Source organism: Hyla sarda, chromosome 11, assembly GCF_029499605.1.
Source record: "Hyla sarda isolate aHylSar1 chromosome 11, aHylSar1.hap1, whole genome shotgun sequence".
NCBI classification, from domain to species: Eukaryota; Metazoa; Chordata; class Amphibia; order Anura; family Hylidae; genus Hyla; species Hyla sarda.
Window position 1 is genome coordinate 85,963,212 of NC_079199.1, and position 19,658 is coordinate 85,982,869.

At 47.0% G+C, this 19,658-nt stretch overlaps 1 protein-coding gene across 1 annotated transcript in view; it reads right to left on the minus strand.

The window, feature by feature from the left end:
• LOC130295667 (uncharacterized) overlaps positions 1–19,658 on the minus strand; it is a 114,783-nt gene that overhangs the window by 59,364 nt on the left and 35,761 nt on the right. Inside the window, exons 12-19 of the mRNA XM_056546661.1 lie at positions 17,372–17,431; positions 16,091–16,243; positions 7,783–7,849; positions 5,352–5,444; positions 5,065–5,160; positions 2,207–2,302; positions 1,979–2,053; positions 915–989 (exon numbers count right to left, since the gene is read on the minus strand). Of these exons, the coding sequence (XP_056402636.1) occupies positions 915–989; positions 1,979–2,053; positions 2,207–2,302; positions 5,065–5,160; positions 5,352–5,444; positions 7,783–7,849; positions 16,091–16,243; positions 17,372–17,431 (715 nt within the window). The remainder of the gene's footprint in view (positions 1–914; positions 990–1,978; positions 2,054–2,206; positions 2,303–5,064; positions 5,161–5,351; positions 5,445–7,782; positions 7,850–16,090; positions 16,244–17,371; positions 17,432–19,658) is intronic.

A 19,658-nucleotide genomic window follows, 5' to 3' on the forward strand; every position in this document is an offset into this window, starting at 1 on the left:
AGATAAGCTGTGAACATGCCTTTGCAGTTTAAAGAGTACCTGTCACCAAACTAAACTTTTAATATATTGTTCCTTATGTAATTATAAGACACTTTGCTATTTGCTTGCTGTTAAAATTCTCAACTTTAATATGTTTTTAATGTGTTTGACAAAATGGCCACTAGGTGGCTCTGTTCTGTTCCCTGATGCAAATAAAACAGTTAGTCTGGTCTTCTCCCAGTCAGGCAGGAGACCAAACTCAGGAAGTGTGTGCGGGGCATGATGAGGCACAGGTATCACAGGCTTCAGTGACTTCACGACTGCTGGGGAACGCCCACTTTCTCCTGCCAGGAGCTCACACAATGTGAGAAAGGGGAAAGGTAAGATACAGAGTTTTTTTTATAGCTCGGAAAAATGTTTTAAGGGCAGGAGGGGTATTAGGAGTAGTTAGGGAATATAATCTGAGTTAATTTAGAAAATAAGATTTGATGATAGGTACTCTTTAAGCATGAAACTACCCAGCCCTATGATTGCTCCGTATCCCCTGGTGCCAAAGCAAGATCCTATAATTTGATAAGAACATGTTCTAGTCAGAAACTATTTGGGGAAACTGCACGTCTCCTCCCTCTTGTGCACCCACCCAAAGTGTTCAGAGGTGGACATGCATGTGCTGTTTATATGCTGAGGGATCTTCAGTGAGAAAAGACTGTCTCATAATCTTCATGTCCTTCTCCACTTGTCAGAAGAGATGCCTTGCATATCTTCTCCTCTAACAAGCAGATAACATACTAGATATTAGTGAGCTCACAGCAGCTCCCATGAATTACAGGGAAGGAGGACATGCTTCTAGGTGTGCAGCTTGTGAGAAGGAGACAGCACTGTATTGGATCACACGATAAGCAGTGTACGCGTCACTGCAGTTTAGATGAAAATACCTGGCCCTAAGGCTGCTCCGGGTCCCCTGGTGTCAAAGCGAGATCCTGGATTTTGGTTAGAAAGTCTGTGAGGATCTATGGATAGAAATGACATCCTTCAAATTACAAAGTTCAGTGCAGCAATGGTGCAGAAGCAAGCAGTGGGACAAGTATAAATCTTAGTTTCTACTATCCCCTGCCCCTAGGCAATACTTCCATATGTCAAAAAACTATGTTATAGGGAACCTGACATCAAACTTTACCATATATATATATATATATATATATATATATATATATATATATATATATATATATCTATATATATAACCATTGGCAACAGGTTATATAGGGTCAGCATGCTCACCATATATTAGTCTGCAGAGCCTGCAGCGATCCTGGAGAAAATAAGTTTGAAAGTCTCCTGCACTGTATGTAAATCATTTGTAAGTAGTCCCTGGGACATTCTTTATCCTGAGGTAATCACTGCGCTCCTGAAATTATTCCTACTCCAGCCATGGCACCACCAACGTCACGGCGCGATCCCTGTTAATGGGGTAGTTTATGGGTTCGCAAGACTTCAGGGAGTAGAACGGTGAGGTCGGCGGTGCCCGGAATGTCAATCACGCTGGAGTAAGAATGATTACAGCACGGAGCAGAGTGACTAGCTCAGGATAAAAAATGCCTTGGGGACTACCTATACCCAATTTACATGCAGTGCAGGATAACTTTAAAATGTATATTCTCCAGGATGGCTGCTAGCCCTGAAGACTTCCAATTATGGTGAGCAACACGATTTTACCCTATATAACCTGTTGCCAACTGTTATTTAGGGTTTTGAGGACAAGTCCCCTTAACATGACAGCAGCATATACTGTTCTCAATCCAGGTTAAGGAGAAGAAAGTCAAGCAGAGTGGGATATGCTAGCAGTATACATAGAAAGGAGAAGGATCTGTTATGTGTAATTCTTCTCCTATCCCTGTATCATTTCAGACAACGCCAGGGGAAGGGGAAAAAAGAACTTTTGTCACAGTTACTCTGGACCTAATCCACGTCTACCAACAACTGCTATATTGGAATTTACCTGGTCTTGTTCCATCAACAGGGGCCTTCATGTCAAGAGGAGAACCAAGATTTTGGTTAGGACGAAAGTCAGGGTCTATAAGGAAAAAGTATATATATCCAGCTTACAGAACAAAATGCATGTCCTATGTATATTCTGCATCACTCAATCAAATGTGATTTTAACCTTAGTATTCTGTTTGTATTTTACTTTACAAGCAAAACATTGCTTCATTAGTTATGTACTTACCTTGACATTTCTTGAAAAGTTGTTGAAGTAGTGGTGCTATACCAGCCACTATCGCCTTGGCGGAGGTGATGACTTGCTCAGGCGTGGTGATTTTCTCTGTTTCATAAAGGGTACAAAATATCTATGTTACTAAAACATCTGCCTAACAGAATGGAGAGAATATGAAAGTGTTTGGAATAAATTTTGGATCCAATATCATTGCAAATTTTGATTTGATTACACAAGTTTTTTTTCACAAGTTATAAAACTTATTATAGCACCCCCTAGTGTTTCACCTTTACTGCCCCTAGACATCTTACCCCCTATCCTTTGTCTCATCTCGGGGGTCCCGCCGCTGGGGGCCCCCGCAATCTCCCTGCTGCACCCGGCGTACATTTAGAGCATTGGGTGCAGCGCCTGAGACGGCCGTCACGCCCCCTCCCATAGACTTGCATTGAGGGGGCATGGATGTGATGTCACGAGCCTCTGCCCCGCATCGACAGTCATGTGGCATCGGATGCCTGGGGTGCCCCAGCCAAGGTCATGGGGGTCCCCAGCAGCAGGACACCCTCGATCAGACATCTTATCCCCTAGCCTTTCAATATGGGATAAGATGTCTAGATTGCGGAGTACCCCTTTAAATGTTCAGAGGTGACCAAGCATGTGTCATTCCTATGCTTGTGTGGGGAATTCCTTCTATGGTGAAAACACTGTCTCTCCATCTTCTATGTCTTTTCGGCTTATCAGAGGAGATGCTGTGCAAGAGTAATGGCATTTTTCTCCTCTAACAAGCAGAGAAGATACTCCATATGACTTAGTACCCAACAGCTTCCTTAAAAAAGGGGGTCAGGAGGACATACTTCTTGGTGTGCAGCTTGCGGGAAGAAGACAGCACTCCTGTAGAGTTACCAAGAAGAGGGTCATGTGATACAACATAGTTGCCACCCTGATTTCCGCTATGAAAATATAGAAAATTATGGTGTTGTAATGTATTATATGGGGGACGGGAGAGTAATTTAAAGGGGTATTCCAGGAGAAAATTTTTTTTTATATATCAACTGGCGCCGGAAACTTTAAGATTTTTTAATTGAAGCAATTTGCAAATCTGTTTATCCTTCCAGTAGTTATAGCTGCTGAAGTTGCATTGTTCTTTTCTTTCTGACAACAGTGCTCTCTGCTGACATCTCTGCTTGTCTCAGGAACTGTCCAAAGCATTAGAGGTTTGCTATGGGGATTTACCTACTGGGATTTGCCTCAGGAACTGTCCTACTCTGGACAGTCCCTGAGACAAGCAGAGGTGTCAGCAGAGAGCACTGTGGTCAGACAGAAAAGAACAACTCAACTTCAGCAGCTGATAACTACTGGAAGAATTAAGATTTTTTTAATATAAATAATTTTCAAATCTGTTTAACTTTCCAGAGCCAGTTGATATTTAAAAAATTATTTTTTTTCTGGAATACCCCTTTAACCCCTTAACGACGAAGGACGTAAATGTACGTCCTGGTGAGCAGGTACTTATCGCACCAGGATGTACATTTACGTCCTAAGCATAACCGCGAGCATCGGAGCGATGCCCGGATCATGCACGGCAGGTCCCGGCTGCTGATCGCAGCAAGGGACCTGCCGGTAATGGCGGACATCCGTGATCCAGCGGATGTCCACCATTAACAAACTCAGATGCCGTGATCAATACAGATCACGGAATCTACAGCATCGCGGTCACTAAAATGGATGATCGGATCGCCCGCAGCGCTGCCGCAGCAATCCGATCATCCAGCACGGCAGACGGAGGTCCCCTCACCTGCCTCCGCTGCCTTCCGGGAGTCTTCTGCTGTGATCTGCCTTCCCGCAGACCAGAGCAGAAGATGACCGATAATACTGATCAATGCTATGTCCTATTCATAGCACTGAACAGTATTAGCAATCGAATGATTGCAATAAATAGTCCCCTATGGGGACTATTAAAGTGTAAAAATAAAAGTAAAAGTTAAAAAAAATTGAAAAACCCCCTCCCTCAATAAAAACGTAAATGGTCCCATTTTTCCCTATTTCACCCCCAAAAAATGTTAACATTTTTTTTATATACATATTTGGTAACGCCGCGTGCGTAAATATCTGAACTATTAAAATAAAATGTTAATGATACCGTACGGTGAACGGCGGAAATGTTAAAAAAAAAAATCCAAAATAGCTGCTTTTTTTACAACATTTTATTCCAAATTTTTTCAAATAAAAAATGGATTAAAAGTTTGATATAAGCAAATATGGTATCAATAAAAAGTACAGATCCCGGCGCAAAAAATGAGCTCTCATACCGCAGCTTATACGGAAAAATGAAAAAGTTATAGGTCTTCAAAATAGGAGGATTTTAAACGTACTAATTTGGTTAAAACATTAGCAAAATTTTTTATAAGCTCAACAACAATAATAGAAAAGTATGTTATCATGGGCATCATTTTAATTGTATTGACCAAAAGAATAAAGAACACGTAATTTTTACCGTAAATTGTATGGCGTGAAAATGAAACCTTCCAAAATTAGCAAAATTGCGTTTTTATTTTTTATTTCCCACACAAATAGTATTTTTTTGGATGCGCCATACATTACAATGGTAAAGTGAGTGACGGCATTACAACGGACAACTGGTCACGCAAAAAATAAGCCCACATTCTAGTCTATGGATGAAAATATAAAAGAGTTATGATTTTTTTGAAGGCGAGGAGGAAAAAAACTAAAATGTAAAAATAAGAGTCCTTAAGGCCCAAATGGGCTGAGTCCTTAAGGGGTTTATTAATAGGACTCTACTGCTTCATTCTGTGTATTCCTGCACAATATAGGCCAAGATGTTAGGTGGGATAGCCCCTTTAAATTTCAATTACCTTTAGGTTTCTGAGCAGCTTGTTGACCTTTTGGTGGCTTCCCAGACACGGATGTCTTCTGGGAGCTGTTCCCTTGTGGAGGCTTAGTGACTGTCTCTGTGGCAGAAAAGTAAAAAAAACATGTATGCTATTAAAGATCACTGGTGGAAAAAAACAGAATATCCGTAATCAATTGTGGGTTCTGCGTCAATTGCTGAGCAACAGCATGTTATTTTACAATGGGTAAAATTAGACTGTTGGCGAATATATGTAGAACCCAGAGAATTACTTCATTACTATATAGTTACCTTTGGGTGCTGTACCAGATGCCGGAGCTGTACCAGATGCTAGTGGCGTCTGGGAGTCGGTCTCTTGCTGGGTGGCATTTTCGTCAGGTTTAACTACAAAAAGATATCTAAGTTACTATGAGGAAATTGATTCATAAGATATTTCATGAATTATTAAAAAGTGCTTGGAACCAATTGAGCAGATTTTATAACGTGTATGTATCATCATTGCCATACAGCATTATCAGGTATCAGAAACTGAACCAAAACCACTTCTGGACAACTTCACACCCTATTAGGGCACACATAGATTTCATGCTAAACCAAATACTTCTACATTATATGCTGACCAAGTCTGGATACACAGAGCCAAACTTATCAATATCTACCTAACTGGTTTATATAGTGCCAGCGAAGGCAGTGTTTCCCAGCCAGGGTGCCTCCAGCTGTTGCAAAACTACAACTCCCAGCATACCCGGACAGCCAACAGCACACAGAGATTTCATGCTAAACCAAATACTTCTACATTATGTGGTGGCCTAGACTGGATACACAGCGCCAAACTTATCAATATCTACCTAACTGGCGTATATAGTGCCAGCTAAGGCAGTGTTTCCCAGCCAGGGTGCCTCCAGCTGTTGCAAAACTACAACTCCTGGCATGCCCGGACAGCCAACGGCTGTCCGGGCATGCTGGGAGTTGCAGTTTTGCAACAGCTGGAGGCACCCTGGCTGGGAAACACTGAGCTAAGCAGGAGAAAGGAAGGTCAGTCATCAGCATGACACGAGCAGATACATCAGCAATGAACCAAACTAAAACACAGAAAACAGTGTAAACCAAACCACCGTATGGTGGGAACGTAGGAACTACGGAAGGGGAAGCAAAGACAAACACAAAAACAAGACACTGCAGACACAGAACACCACACAAATCCATCCAGATCAGGGGGAGGGGGAGGGGGGGGGGGGGGGGAGGGAAGAGGAGAAAAAAAGAAGAAAGAAGACAGAGAAGGAGAGAAAAGGGGGGAGGAAGAAAAGAAAAAGGAGACAAGAGAAAATGAGGGGGAAAGGAGAAGAGAGAAGGGAAAGGGGAGAAGGGAGCGGAGAAGGGGGGGGGAGGGGAGTATCAGCATAGATCAGACAAGAAAAGAGGAATCAAGTAGCCGGGGGAGAAGATTGCGATAGAAGGAGGTCTCTTGCAGCCAAGAACCTGGAGACCGTGTATTGAGCCTGAGGGGAGGCACACCAGGTCGCCCATATTTTATAGAATTTGGCAGGGTTCTTATGGTGCTTATAAACCAGATACTCATAGTTCACTGTGGTGTTCACAAGGGTTTTCCAACCAGCAATTGTGGGGGTCCTAGGGTCCATCCAACGCAACGCTATGGCCTCGCGGGCGAGGAAAAGAACTTCCCTGAGGAAAATAATCTCAGCTGGTGTCCACAGCTCCTCGTCAAAGAGGCCCAGAAGGCAGTGTTTCGGGAGGAGCGGCACTGGGCGTGGAGTTAAGGTATTGAGAAATTGTACCACCTCGGACCAGAACGTTGCTATATAATGGCAGGACCACATCATGTGAATAAAGTCAGAGTCTGGGTTCCCACAACGGTGACAAGCGGAATCAGGGCGCCTACCCATTTTAGCCAAGCGTATCGGAGTGAGGTACGACTGGTGGAACATGTACAGCTGGACCAGTCGGTTATTAATAGAAGGTGAGACATAGAGATGTGAGGAGAGGGCATCATCCCACTCCTCATCAGTCATGTCAGCTACGCAGTTGCTCCAGCGCGCCTCCACCGATAATGGTTCCCCCCCCCCCAACCTAGCATTCAAAACTATCAAATGTTTTTATGTGAACTTAGAGGCTTTTGTGAATTTCTCCTGGTAGGTCTCCTTTCAGGCTACATTTAAAGGGGTACTTCGGTGCTTCCACATCTTATCCCCTATCCAAAGAACAGGGGATAAGATGCCAGATCGCAGGAGTCCCGCAGCTGGGGACGCCCGGGATCATGCACGCGGCACCCCGTTTGTAATCAGTCCCCGGAGCAAGTTCGCTCTGGGTCCGATTTCCGGTGACCGCAGGGCCAGCTGAGTGTGACGTCACGCCTCCGCCCCCGTGTGACGTCACGCTCCGCCCCTCAATGCAAGCCTACGGGAGGGGGCGTGATAGCTATCACGCCCCCTCCCGTAAGCTTGCATTGAGGGGCGGAGCGTGACGTCACACGGGGGCGGAGGCGTGACGTCACAAGCCGCCGGCCCTGCGGTTGACCGTAATCAGACCCGGAGCGAACACGCTCCGGGGGCTGATTACAAACGGGGTGCCCCGTGCATGATCCTGGGAGTCCCCAGCTGCGGGACTCCCGCGATCAGGCATCTTATCCCCTATCCTTTGGATAGGGGATAAGATGTGTAAGCACCGGAGTACCCCTTTAATCTTTGTATTATAGGCACCTTACCTCTTTTTTTAGGCTTTATTCCTGCTATGATCCAATCCTCTTTTCGTTTCTTAATCTCTGAAAACACCTAGGATAAAAAAAATAAAAAAAAAACAGCTGGTTATATGTAAACCTGAGGCAATAATGTACAGATTGTTTAATAAACTATTTTAGAATCATTAATGAACAAATTCTCCTAATCTGTTTATCCTCTAACCTAGTAGGACTGTTTTTGGTTTGTTTCACGTCTTGGAATCAGCGGATATCCCAGCACAGAAATAGGTCACAAATTGCAGTGGACAGGGAGTGAAGGAAATAAATCAGTAACACAAATAATCCCAATACTTTTATCTCGACAAGATTGACATTCACTATAAGGAACAGTTATCCAGTTATCACCCTGAAGAACGAACAGTGAAAAAAAGGAAGCAGCAACTATTAAAGGAGACCTGCAGCCCTAGACACTTATCCCCATTTGTCTCTCCCATAGAGATATATGGAGGAGGCGTGTTGGCCACGGCATCATGCTGCCCCATACAGGAGATTGCGGGGGGTGTAGTGCTGTAGAATGTGTTTTGCCATAGAATGTGATAGGGTGACTCCTCACTTTTTAGTGCTTGAGCATCACAGCCCCATCATATTCAATTGGCTGCACTCGCACACCCACTCACTACCATTGGTTACTGCGGGGGCTGGGAAGGGGTGTCCAAGTGTCACAGGACATATATATTAGTCCCCAAACTCCGTTCATGTCAGTGTGACTTTGGCTACCACAGCAAGAGGATGTCTGGTGCTGTGATAGCCGAAGCTTTATGGGGGGCTTGGGCTCGCTTCGCACTTGTTGGGGACAAGATGTCAGCCCCCGGCTCACAGTACCACAGGACAGCGGGAGGATGGATGTCTCCTCCCACGGTCAGGCGGCCCTGTGCACGCAGCTCACACTACAACATGATGCGCCCACGGCTCACAGTAATAGACGACAGCGGGAGGATGGATGTCTCCTCCCGCTGTCAGCCAGCCCTGCCCCCGTGGCTCACAGTCTATTGAATACCCTGTATCAGCCCTGCGGCTGGGTATTCAGCAATGCAGCTGATTCCCCCGTGGGCGCACTGTCAGCTTCTCACCCCGCAGTCCCCACATCAGGGAATGAATGGTCAGCCGCAGCACGCTGTCCCCGCATCGGGGAACTAATCATATGTGATCCGCGGGTGCTGCTCTTCTTCCCTCCGCCCCTCCCCCCAAAGCGATTTCCCCGCATTGGGGAAAGGGTTAACTGTTAGCCGCAGCGCTGCACATTCTCCCCACGTCGGGGGATTAATGATTTGTCAGCCGTGGGCGCTGCAGTGCTTCTGTTCCCCTTCCCCCGTTTGGCGATCGGAGACCACAAGCTGTCACCTCCCCCCCCCTCTACAAGCACTGAAAGCCAGTGTGAGCCATGGGCGCTGCAGAGCAGAAAAGCCAGTGTGTGCCGTGGGCACAGGGTTTCTGTTCCTTGCGGGGTGAGAAGCTGCCCGCGGGGAAATCATGATATCGCTGCGGCTGACATGTTATTAATTCCCCCACCATGGGGACCGTACGCCCGCGGAGGCAATCATGCTAGCCGATTCCCCCCACGGACACACGGTTCCCATGGCAGGGAAGGGGTTAACTGTCAGCCGCTGCACTTATACACTGATATCCCCCGTGGGCGCTGAATAGTGCTGAATACCCAGTCGCAGCGCTGATACAGGGTATTCAGTACACTGTGAGCCGTGGGCACAGGGCTGCCTGACAGCGGGAGGAGAAATCCATCCTCCCGCTGTCATGTGGTACTGTGAGCCGCAGGCTGACATCTTGTGCCCCGCAAGCATGAAGTGAGCACGCAAGCCCCCCAAGAAGCTTCGGCTATCACAGCAACAGACATCCTCTTGCTGTGGTAGCCGAAGTCGCACTGCCATGAACGGAGTTTGGGGATTAAAGGGGTATTCCAGGAAAAAACTTTTTTTTAATGTATATCAACATTCACTACTGTATGCAAAGGATTTTACGGTAAGACAAAAATCCCTTTTTCTCTATCGGCTCCATTGGGGGACACAGACCTTGGGATGTACCAAAGCCGTCCCTAGGGTGGGTACAGAAAACAATCAAGGGGCAGGCTGGGCCACCGCCGCTTGCAACACCTTACGGCCCAGACTAGCATCCAAGGATGCAAAGGTATGAACCTGGTAGAACTTAGTGAAAGTGTGCAAGGACGACCATGTAGCCGCCTTACAGACCTGAGAGGCTGAAGTTCTGTTATGAAGAGCCCAGGAAGCTCCGACAGAACGCGTGGAGTGAGCTGAAACCCTGAAAGGAGGGGTCTTTTCCCCCTGCAACAGTAAGCTTTTGAAATGGCAGACCTGATCCACCGCGAAATGGTCGCCTTAGAGGCAGGTAGACCCTTTACGGTGACCGTCCGTAAGAACAAAAAAGGAATCACACTGACGAAAAGAAGATGTAACAGAGAGGTAGGTACGCACCGCCCGTAACACATCAAGTTTATTAAGCAAACGCTCCCCGGGATAAGATGGAGGGGGACAAAAGGACGGGAGGATGATATCCTCATTAAGGTGGAAGGCAGAAACCACCTTAGGCAAGAAAGAAGGAACCGGACGAAAAACTAATTTGTCCTGATGGACAATTAGAAAAGGAGCCCGTCTGATGGAGGTAATTGCCATAAGGAACGCCACCTTCCAGGAAAGGAGACAAAGGGAAACCTCCCTGAGGGGTTCAGAGGGCGCGCCTTGTAGTGTGCCAAGGACCAAATTCAGATCCCAAGGAGGTGTAGGAGACCTGTAAGGAGGAGCCGCGTGGGCCACTCCTTGAAGAAAGATCCGAACAGGAGAATCAAATGCCAGAGGGCGTTGGAAAAGAATGGAAAGGGCAGACACTTGACCCTTTAAAGAGCTGAGAGCTAATTGTTGTTCCAGCCCTGACTGCAAAAATGAAAGAAGTCAGGGAAGGGAAAACACGACTGGAGAAAGAGATTGAGATTCGCACCAACGAAAATAAGACCGCCAGGTACGGTGGTAAATCCTTGCGGAAGAGGGCTTGCGTGCCTTGAGCATGGTGCGAATCACCTGAGTTGAGAAGCCACGGGCCCTTATTACCGCGGTCTCAACCGCCACGCCGTCAAATGCAGCGATGGTAAATTGGGGTGGCACAGGGGACCATGAGAGAGAAGGTCTGGACGAAGCGGAAGGCACAGCGGAACGTCGTCCAGGAGCCGGACGACGTTGGCGTACCATGCCCTCCGAGGTCAATCTGGAGCCACGAGAATGGCGGGAATGTTCTCCGCTCTGAGCTTCCTCAGGACCCTGGGAAGGAGAGGAAGAGGAGGGAACAGATTAGGAAGGGCGAATCCCGACCAAGGAATTACCAGTGCATCCGCTGCCAGAGCACGGGGGTCCCACGACTTCGACATAAAGAGGGGAACCTTCTGGTTGTGGCGGGATGCAAAGAGGTCCACATCTGGAGTTCCCCAGAGGCCGCAGATCTCTGCAAATACCTCCGGATGAAGGGACCACTCGCCGGGGTCGGGAGAGGACCTGCTTAGGAAGTCCGCATCCCAATTGTTTACACCTGGGATGTGAATTGCCGAGATGGCCGGAACCCTGAGCTCCGTCCAGAGAAGGATCTTGGAAACTTCGGCCATCGCCGGGCGAACTACGGATGCCGCCCTGGCGATTGATGTATGCCACCGCAGTGGAGTTGTCTGACTGGACGCGAACTGGGCGGCCCTGGAGAAAGCTCTCCCAATGTAACAGGCAAAGGTAGATTGCCCTCAGTTCCAAGATGTTGATCGGGAAGAGTGTCTCCCTGGGAGACCAAAGGCCCTGGACTGTCCGGTCTCGGAAGACACCCCCCCAACCCCAAAGGCTGGCATCCGTCGTGACAACCAACCAATGGATGGGGCAGGAAGGAGCGTCCCTGAAGAAGCAGGGGGGAGCGGAGCCACCACAGAAGGGAGCGGCGAGATGTCCGAGGAAGTACAATCTTGCGATCGAGGGACAATGGAGACCTGTCCCACCGCGATAGAATCGCAAGTTGAAGGGGTCGAAAATGAAACTGAGCAAAGGGAACGGCCTCCATGGCCGCCATCATCCGACCCAGGACTTCCATGCAAAACCGAATGGTTACTGGGGAGGGGTTCCTGAGTATACGAACCCCTGACAAAGTCGATCGATTGTCCGACGGGAGGTGAACCCGGGCAGACCGGGTGTTGAACCGAAGTCCCAGAAAAACCAGGGACTGAGTGGGGGATAGTTTGGACTTGTCCCGATTGACCAACCAACCGAAGCGAGACAGGGTCTGAAGAGTGAGGCTTTTTAGATTCTGGTCTCTGGACGGAGCCTTGATCAGAAGGTCGTCCAAGTAAGGGATCACTGAGACCCCCCTTGTCCATAGCAGGCCGATCACCGGCGCAAGGACCTTGGTGAATACCCTCGGAGCTGTGGCCAGGCCGAAGGGGAGAGCCACGAACTGGAAATGTCCCTTCGGGACAGCAAATCGGAAGAACCGCTGGTGTCCCGGAAAAATCAGAACATGGAGGTAGGAGTCCCTGATGTCCACTGAGGAAAGAAACTCCCCCTGATCCATGGTCACCACAACCGAACGGAGAGACTCCATGCGGAAGTGGCGCAGGAGGAGATGCCTGTTGAGGAGCTTTAGATCCAAGATTGGGCGTACAGAACCCCCTTTCTTGGGAACTACAAAGAGGTTGGAATAAAAACCTCTAAAGCGTTCCCTGGGAGGAACCGGGACAATGACCCCTTGAATGAGGAGGGACTGAAGCACACCTCGTAAGGCCTTTGCCAGAGAGAGAGATCCTTAGGAACAGAGGCAAACTCGATCCGGTAACCGTTGGACACCACATCTCTGACCCAGGAGTCCTGCACATGTGTGGTCCAGACGTCCCGGAAGAGTAACAAACGACCTCCTACCCAAGAAAAATCTGCGGGTGGGGGCGTCCCTTCCGGCGGATGTGGGTTTGCGGGTACCCGCCTTGGGCGCAGAGCAGCCCGAACGGTTATCCGATTTCCAGGATGGGTGAGTCTGGAAGAAGGGAGCCTTCTTGTCCCGAGAAGGCGCCTGCCTAGTCCCCTTCGTGACCCCGAAGGTCCGAAAGGAGGTAGATTTACGGCGGGAGGGAGTATTACGGGCCTTATTTTGAGGTAATAAGGAACTCTTCCCGCCCGTGGCTTCCGAGATGATCTCGTCTAGGCACTTACCAAAAAGCCGAGAGCCAGTAAAAGGAAGCTCAGTGAGAGACTTTTTAGAAGCTGCGTCCGCATCCCAGGCTTTGAGCCACACAGATCTACGGAGAGCCACAAGGTTACCCATGGCAAAAGCAGCACAGCGGGCCGACTGCATGGAAGCAGAACAAAGAAAATCTCCCGCTTTAGAAAGCAGAATTAAGTCGGCCAGTTCTTCCGAGGAAGCCCCAGAAGAAATGCCCTGGCGGAGTCTGGAAACCCACATCGCAAGGGCCCTGGAAACCCAGGCAGAGGCAAAATTAGGGAGAAGAGATGAACCCATCACCTCAAAGGCAAATTTAGCCAAGGTCTCCACCTTTTTGTCCACTGGATCCTTAAAAGATGCAGCATCGGGCAAAGGTAGGGTAGTAGTCTTAGATAGACGGGAGACTGGTGGGTCCACCGTAGGAGGTGAGGTCCACCAGGCAATGAGGTCCTTAGCAAAGGGATAACGCGCTTGAACCTTCTTTGTTTCTTGAAACCTCTTGTCAGGGTGCCTCCAGGCAGACTCTAGCAAGGCTTCAAATTCAGCATGGGAGCTGAACATTTTGGGTGCCGGACTGGCACGATGAAAGGAAACTTCTGGGACAGCGTCCAAAGTTCCTGGGACCTCTAGGTGAAAGGTGTCTCTTATGGCCGAAACCAATGAGTCCACCGTATCGGTCATGACAGCGTGGTCTTCTGAGCCAGAGACAGAAGCAGCCTCATCAACTAGTTCTCCAGGGGAGTGGGAACGGGTGGAGGCAGCCTTAGAAGAGGGAGACACTGACCTGGCGCGCCGTTCTTGAGACTCAGACCGGCGACTTGGGGAGTCTCTTCTAGAAGAAAGACACTTGCTGGAAGACGTAGCAGAGGAGCGCCTACGTCTGTACAAAGACTCCAGAGAGGAGTCAGAGGAATGACCCCTATTACGCTTGTGAGAGCATTTAAAATAGGGTGAGGGAGAGCGAGGCTCTCTTGGGGAACGGTGTAAGGAGGACCTCTCTAAGGCAGTCACCACGGAGTGGGAGACCTGCGCCAAGTCAGAAATAGACAGAGAGGGAAGACACCCATATTGGAGGGGAAGCAGAGCCCACTGGGTCTGGGGGAGCAACCTGAATAGGAATACCAGGGGGGTCAGGAGGTGCAGTGGTGCAGGCGGAACAAGTGAGTTCAGCAGACTCAGGCATTTTGGAGTTGCAGCCCTTACAAGAATAGTAGGTGACCAGGGCCCCAGGTACCTGTTTAGAGGGAGGAACAGTTCTTGGCTCGAACATGAGTAAAATAAAACAGCCTCACCAGCGTCCGTGTCCCCCACCAGGCAGCTGTTGTGAGGAAAGGAACGAGAAGGGAGAGAGAAAACAGGCAGGGACGGCCGGACAAATCAGAAAAGAGGGGCAGGATTAGACTGAGGCTCCTCTGATTGGCTAACAGCCCCTTGCCCAGTTCTCATTGGCTAAAGAGATTTGTGCGCTCTCAAGGGCGCGAACTCTGCCGAGAAAGAAGGAGGCCGGCTATTAATGGCGCCCGCTCCCATCCCCGAAGCATATGTGAGTGAAGGGGAACGGGAGCGAGCGAGAATGCCGGCGCAGCGGGCCGCTGCGAAAGTGAAAGTAAACTGCGCTCCACCCGGGTCGCACATGACGCGGCCAGAGCACAGGGGAATGCTAAAGTGAAAAGGCAGCCGCGGCTGCTGAATAACTGCAAAAAGTGAAAGCACACACAAAGTCCTACACCACTGACTCCTTTTAGCCCCCTGCATTCCCCAAGTGCCCCCAATAAACGTTAGGGAGCCCTTGGCCAATATGGACCCCCAACTAGATAGAATAAAAAGGAGTGGCACCAAAACCAGCAGTTGCAAGCCCCCGCACCTGAAAGGAAAAAAAGGGGGGGGGGGGAGAATACTCCCCTCAATCTGAAGAATTCACCTAATGAAGTCTTCAGTCATGAAGTCTTCAGCCAGCTTTTTTGTCACCTGCATCATGACGGGCTTGAAAAGCGAGACGAGCAGGGAAAGGTGGGGGACCCGGACCCATAAGGAACAACCCCAGGTGCTGGCCATTGGCGAGAGGGGGTTGACAGTACATCCACGATGCCTCTGCCCCCTCAATCGCAAATGGGGAAACAGTGAACGCTATGTTCCTGAGACCCCACTTGAAAAAAGGAAAATAAAAGGGAATAAGAAAAACTAAACGTCCCTATTTTGTAAAAATAAAAAAATGTTAGACCAAGTCTGGGGAGAACCCCAGACTAGTGTCCATCTCCTGCGACACTAAGCTAAAATTGATTACCTCAGGCTCTGTAGGCGGGTATATCCTGCTGGGAGGAGCCGACTTTTTTTTTTTTTTTTTCCTTAGTGTCAAGTCTCCTAGCAACAACAGCATATACCCAAGGTCTGTGTCCCCCAATGGAGCCGATAGAGAAATTGTATTTAAATAAAACTAAGATATTGTCAGTGTGGTGTTATCTCACCATCTCTTCGGCTTGTCCCTCTTTCATAATCTGTTGTATCAGAGGGCTTGGCTGGATCTAATCTCTGAGCTCAAGGCTCACCCCCATCTCCATGTCATATACACAAATACATATAGATCTTTATTGAATGATTTAGAGAAGAATGAGATATGTTTATAGCATGCTGCCTTGGGCTAAACAATGATACAGGCAGAGGAGCATGCAGGTAAATAAATAAATACAAAAGGTTCTGCTCTGTAGAGCAATGTCCTACTTCAGCTCTGGGTGGTGAACTGGTAGGATTGCTGTGGGAGTTGAGTAGGCAAGGTGGGAGAACAGTGACGTAAAGCTGGGCAAATAGATTCTTATTGGTTTCAGAACTGGAACAAAGAGGTTAGAAATGGTAAATGCTTAAACAGCTTTGTTATTATTTCCCTGACGTCTAAATACCCTTTTAGGTTCCGAGCATCTTGCCAACATAACTTCCTCTCTTTTGGCAGCTACTCATAAAGAGCATCTTTATAGCAGCTAAAAGAGAAGAGCAAGGAGGGGACAACAGCAACATAGGGAGGAGCAGATACCAGAAGGTCCCTCATGTTCAGGATTTGTAATACAAGACATAATACCTTCTTTTCTGTTTCCAGCCTCTCTTTCTCCGCAAAAATGCGATTCTGCAAATCCTCCTTACGTGTCTTGTAACGTACCAGAGCTTCAGACATTTGCTTTATGGCTTCCAAGACAAACTTAACATCCTCTTCATTATCAATGTAGAAGAATTTCTAAGAGAAAGTGAGAGAAACATACATACATTAAAGAAAACATGCCCCCCAGTAATCTTTGATTCTATAATAAATAAAACTGGATAAGATAGCAGAAGAGTCTATGTTTTCATCGAGTGCTTGTAATGGAATTTTTTTTTTACCATGAAACATAATAGGAAATATTATGTACAGCAATACCCAAGTTATATGATTTTAGCTTTATTTTTAACTACTTTTAGAGGTTTGCTATGGGGATTTGCTTCTAAACTGGGCGGTTCCAGAGACAGGTGTCATCAGAGAGCACTTAGACAGAAAAGAACAACCTTAACATCAGAAGCTCATAAGCACTGAAAGAATTAAGATTTTTTTAATAGAAGTAATTTACAAAACTGTTTAACTTTCTGGAGCCAGTTGATATATAAAAAAAAGTTTTTTCCTTAATTGTTTTACATCACCATACTCTGACTGATATTTTATTTTTCCATCTACAGTTCTATGTAAAGGCTTGTTATTTGCACAGTGATCTGTAATTTTTCTTGGTACCATTTCTAAAATGGATTTTTCCTCATTTATTGTCCCATGTTTTTTGGATGCAAGGTGACCAAAAATTGACAGTTGTTTATGGTGTTCACTGTGAGGGATCAACAACATTATATATATATATATTTTTTTTTTATAGTAAGGACATTCTCCCACACAGACATACCATTTCTGTAAAAAAAATTTCTTCTAAAACCTTTTTTGCCCTTACGTTGTTAGTCAATGTTGGGAACTTAAACATGTGACTGTTTGTGCATTACAATGAAAACCTGTATTACAGTGTACTGTTAGCCGGTGATCAATCATAAGCTCTATCATGGCAGACAGGAACGGAAATTGTCAAATAACTACCTAGATGCCATGGGAGCTGCTCACTGTGGCATCTGGGAGGTTAAATTGAAGTCAGATCCTGTCAACTAATGGAGAGTATCAATTGTATTATACAGCTGGCACCAACTGCACGTGGAGCAACCTCGGCTCAGCCCCTGAATAGCATACAAAGTCCTCAAAATACATTGGCTGTGTTATCTTTCGTGGCTTCAAGTAGACAGCTAGCTAGTCAATGATATATCTTGTGTCTGTAAGAAGCATAGTCAACCACCTTACCAAGAAATCAAACATCTCTTCATTGTTCCAGAACTCATCTGGCTCACAGTCGCTGAATTCCTAGAAAGAAATGAATGATATTTTTATTAGCAATTCTACACCTTCTTAATCACATTAACTCAGGTATTTAATATCAGTGTGAATTTAGATATCAATACACAGTGATCAGCCATAAAATTAACCCCACTAACAGATGAAGACAAAGAGAATAAAATATATAATCTTAAAACAATGGCACCTGTCAAGGTCAGTTCTGGGGCTGAAAAAAAAAATTTTGTTCTTACCTGTAAAAATTTTTTTTGCTCCATTTACTTGGCGACACACAAAACTGGGAGTATAGGTTGATGGCATTAAGAGGCACCATTAAGCAGGATAGTGTTAGCTCCTCCTGCACAGGATATTCCCCTCCAGTACACACTGAGCTAAACAGTTTGTACACAAGCAGAAGGAGCAACAGAAGAACCCAACACTGAAGAAATGTAACACCAGGAGAAAGCTCTGGACGGTGAAGCACCAAGAACTAGTGAAGAGGAAGAACCAAAATTATTGGGTGGATACTGTGTCTCCCCCAATGAATAAAGTGAGTAAAGGATTTAACCGATAAGAACAAAAATCTAATTTTTTCAAATTTTTCATCAGGAAACACAACAGACCATGGAACATCCAAAAGAAGTCCCCGAGGTAGGGAATAAAAAACCTAAAGGAGAATTCTAGTGAAATTTTGGGTTGGAAGGAACATAGCGTTAGAGGTCAGCTGTATGAGGCACCACATTTCTGTGACCAGACGGAACAGCCTGAGCAGCAACAGGAGCAAAGAGAAAAATTACTAATAGTTGAGGACGTGTATAGCACACAACCTGCTCCAGAAAGCACTAGGGAGAAGGACCAGGTAGAGGATTAAAAGGTGCGCAATCTGCCAGAGAACGCCCGGACACTGCATGGGAAGACTGGGGAGAGGGAGGCCACTGGACCACAAGGCCTAGAAAAACCAGACACCAGGACCAAGATGAAGAAACAGAGTGCTGCAGAGAGGGGGCAATAAGGACAGGATTTGGTACCCTCTGAGAAAAGAAAATAGGAGAGAGGGGGGGAGGGGGGGGGGGCAATATGGACAGGATTAGGTACCCTCTAAGAAAAAAAATATAGGAGAGGGGGGGCAATAAGGACAGGATTATTTACCCTCTGAGTAAAGAAAATAGGAGAGGGGAGGGGGGCAATAAGGACAGGATTATGCACCTCTGAGAAAAGAAATAGGAGAGGGGGGGGCAATAAGAACAGGATTATGTACCCTCTGAGAAAAGAAAATAGCAGGGGGGGGGGGGGGGAGAGGCAATAAGTACAGGATTATGTACTCTCTGAGAAAAGAAAATAGGGGAGGTGACCCTAAAAACAATAAAAGAGAGCAAACCTGCCATGGAAAGGAACCCTTAGAAAGGTATAGGTTGCAAAGTAGTATATACTTACCTATCGCGAGGTCCTGGCCTCATGTGATTGTAATTTTGACATGTTCCATGTTACAAACCATGTACATGGCAACTGTACTGCCTAACAGCTGTGGGCTCTTTAGCGCTGGTTTGGGGAATATGACAGAGTTAAAAGGTGTTGACCTTCAAATTTCCCAGATGTCATTCTGTGTATATGTGCTGGAAAGGCAAGTCTGATCTGTGAAGACCACACCTTACAGAACAAAGGATCGGCTGCTGATGTGTTGCTGCCAGATGCTTCAGATACCTTCAGAGGAACCTTTAGGGCAGCACTGTTTTGATACGGACAATATTAGGCAGGTAGTTTATCAATGTTATGGCTGATCGGTGTATGGTCTATACCAGTCGTCTCCAAACTGTGGACTTCTAGCAGTTGCAAAACTACAAATCCAAGAATGCTCGGACAGCCAAAAGCTGAGAGTTTTGCAACACCTGAGGTTCCCCAGCTTGGAGACCACTGGTCTATACGTTTCACCCTAATCCAAAGTTTTTACCATCTAAAATAAACACTCCCAGTAAATAAAAGTGTAGTCTTTAAAGGAGAACTCCGGAATAGGAAAATTATCATCCATACTGCCTACAGTAAAAAATAAACAGGTACATACCTTCCTTCGCTCCCCCAGTGCCTCCGGTAACCGGCTCCAGCCTCCGCCGGTGGTCGGCGAGTCATACTGCACTCATACTGCCAATCACAGGCTGCAGCAAAGTCCTGACTTGGCCAGCGATAGGCTGAGCAGCAGTGTGATGTTTTCGGCCCTGGCAGCAGGTGCCGGTGGAGTGAAGAATTGCGTGTCTTGAAGCGT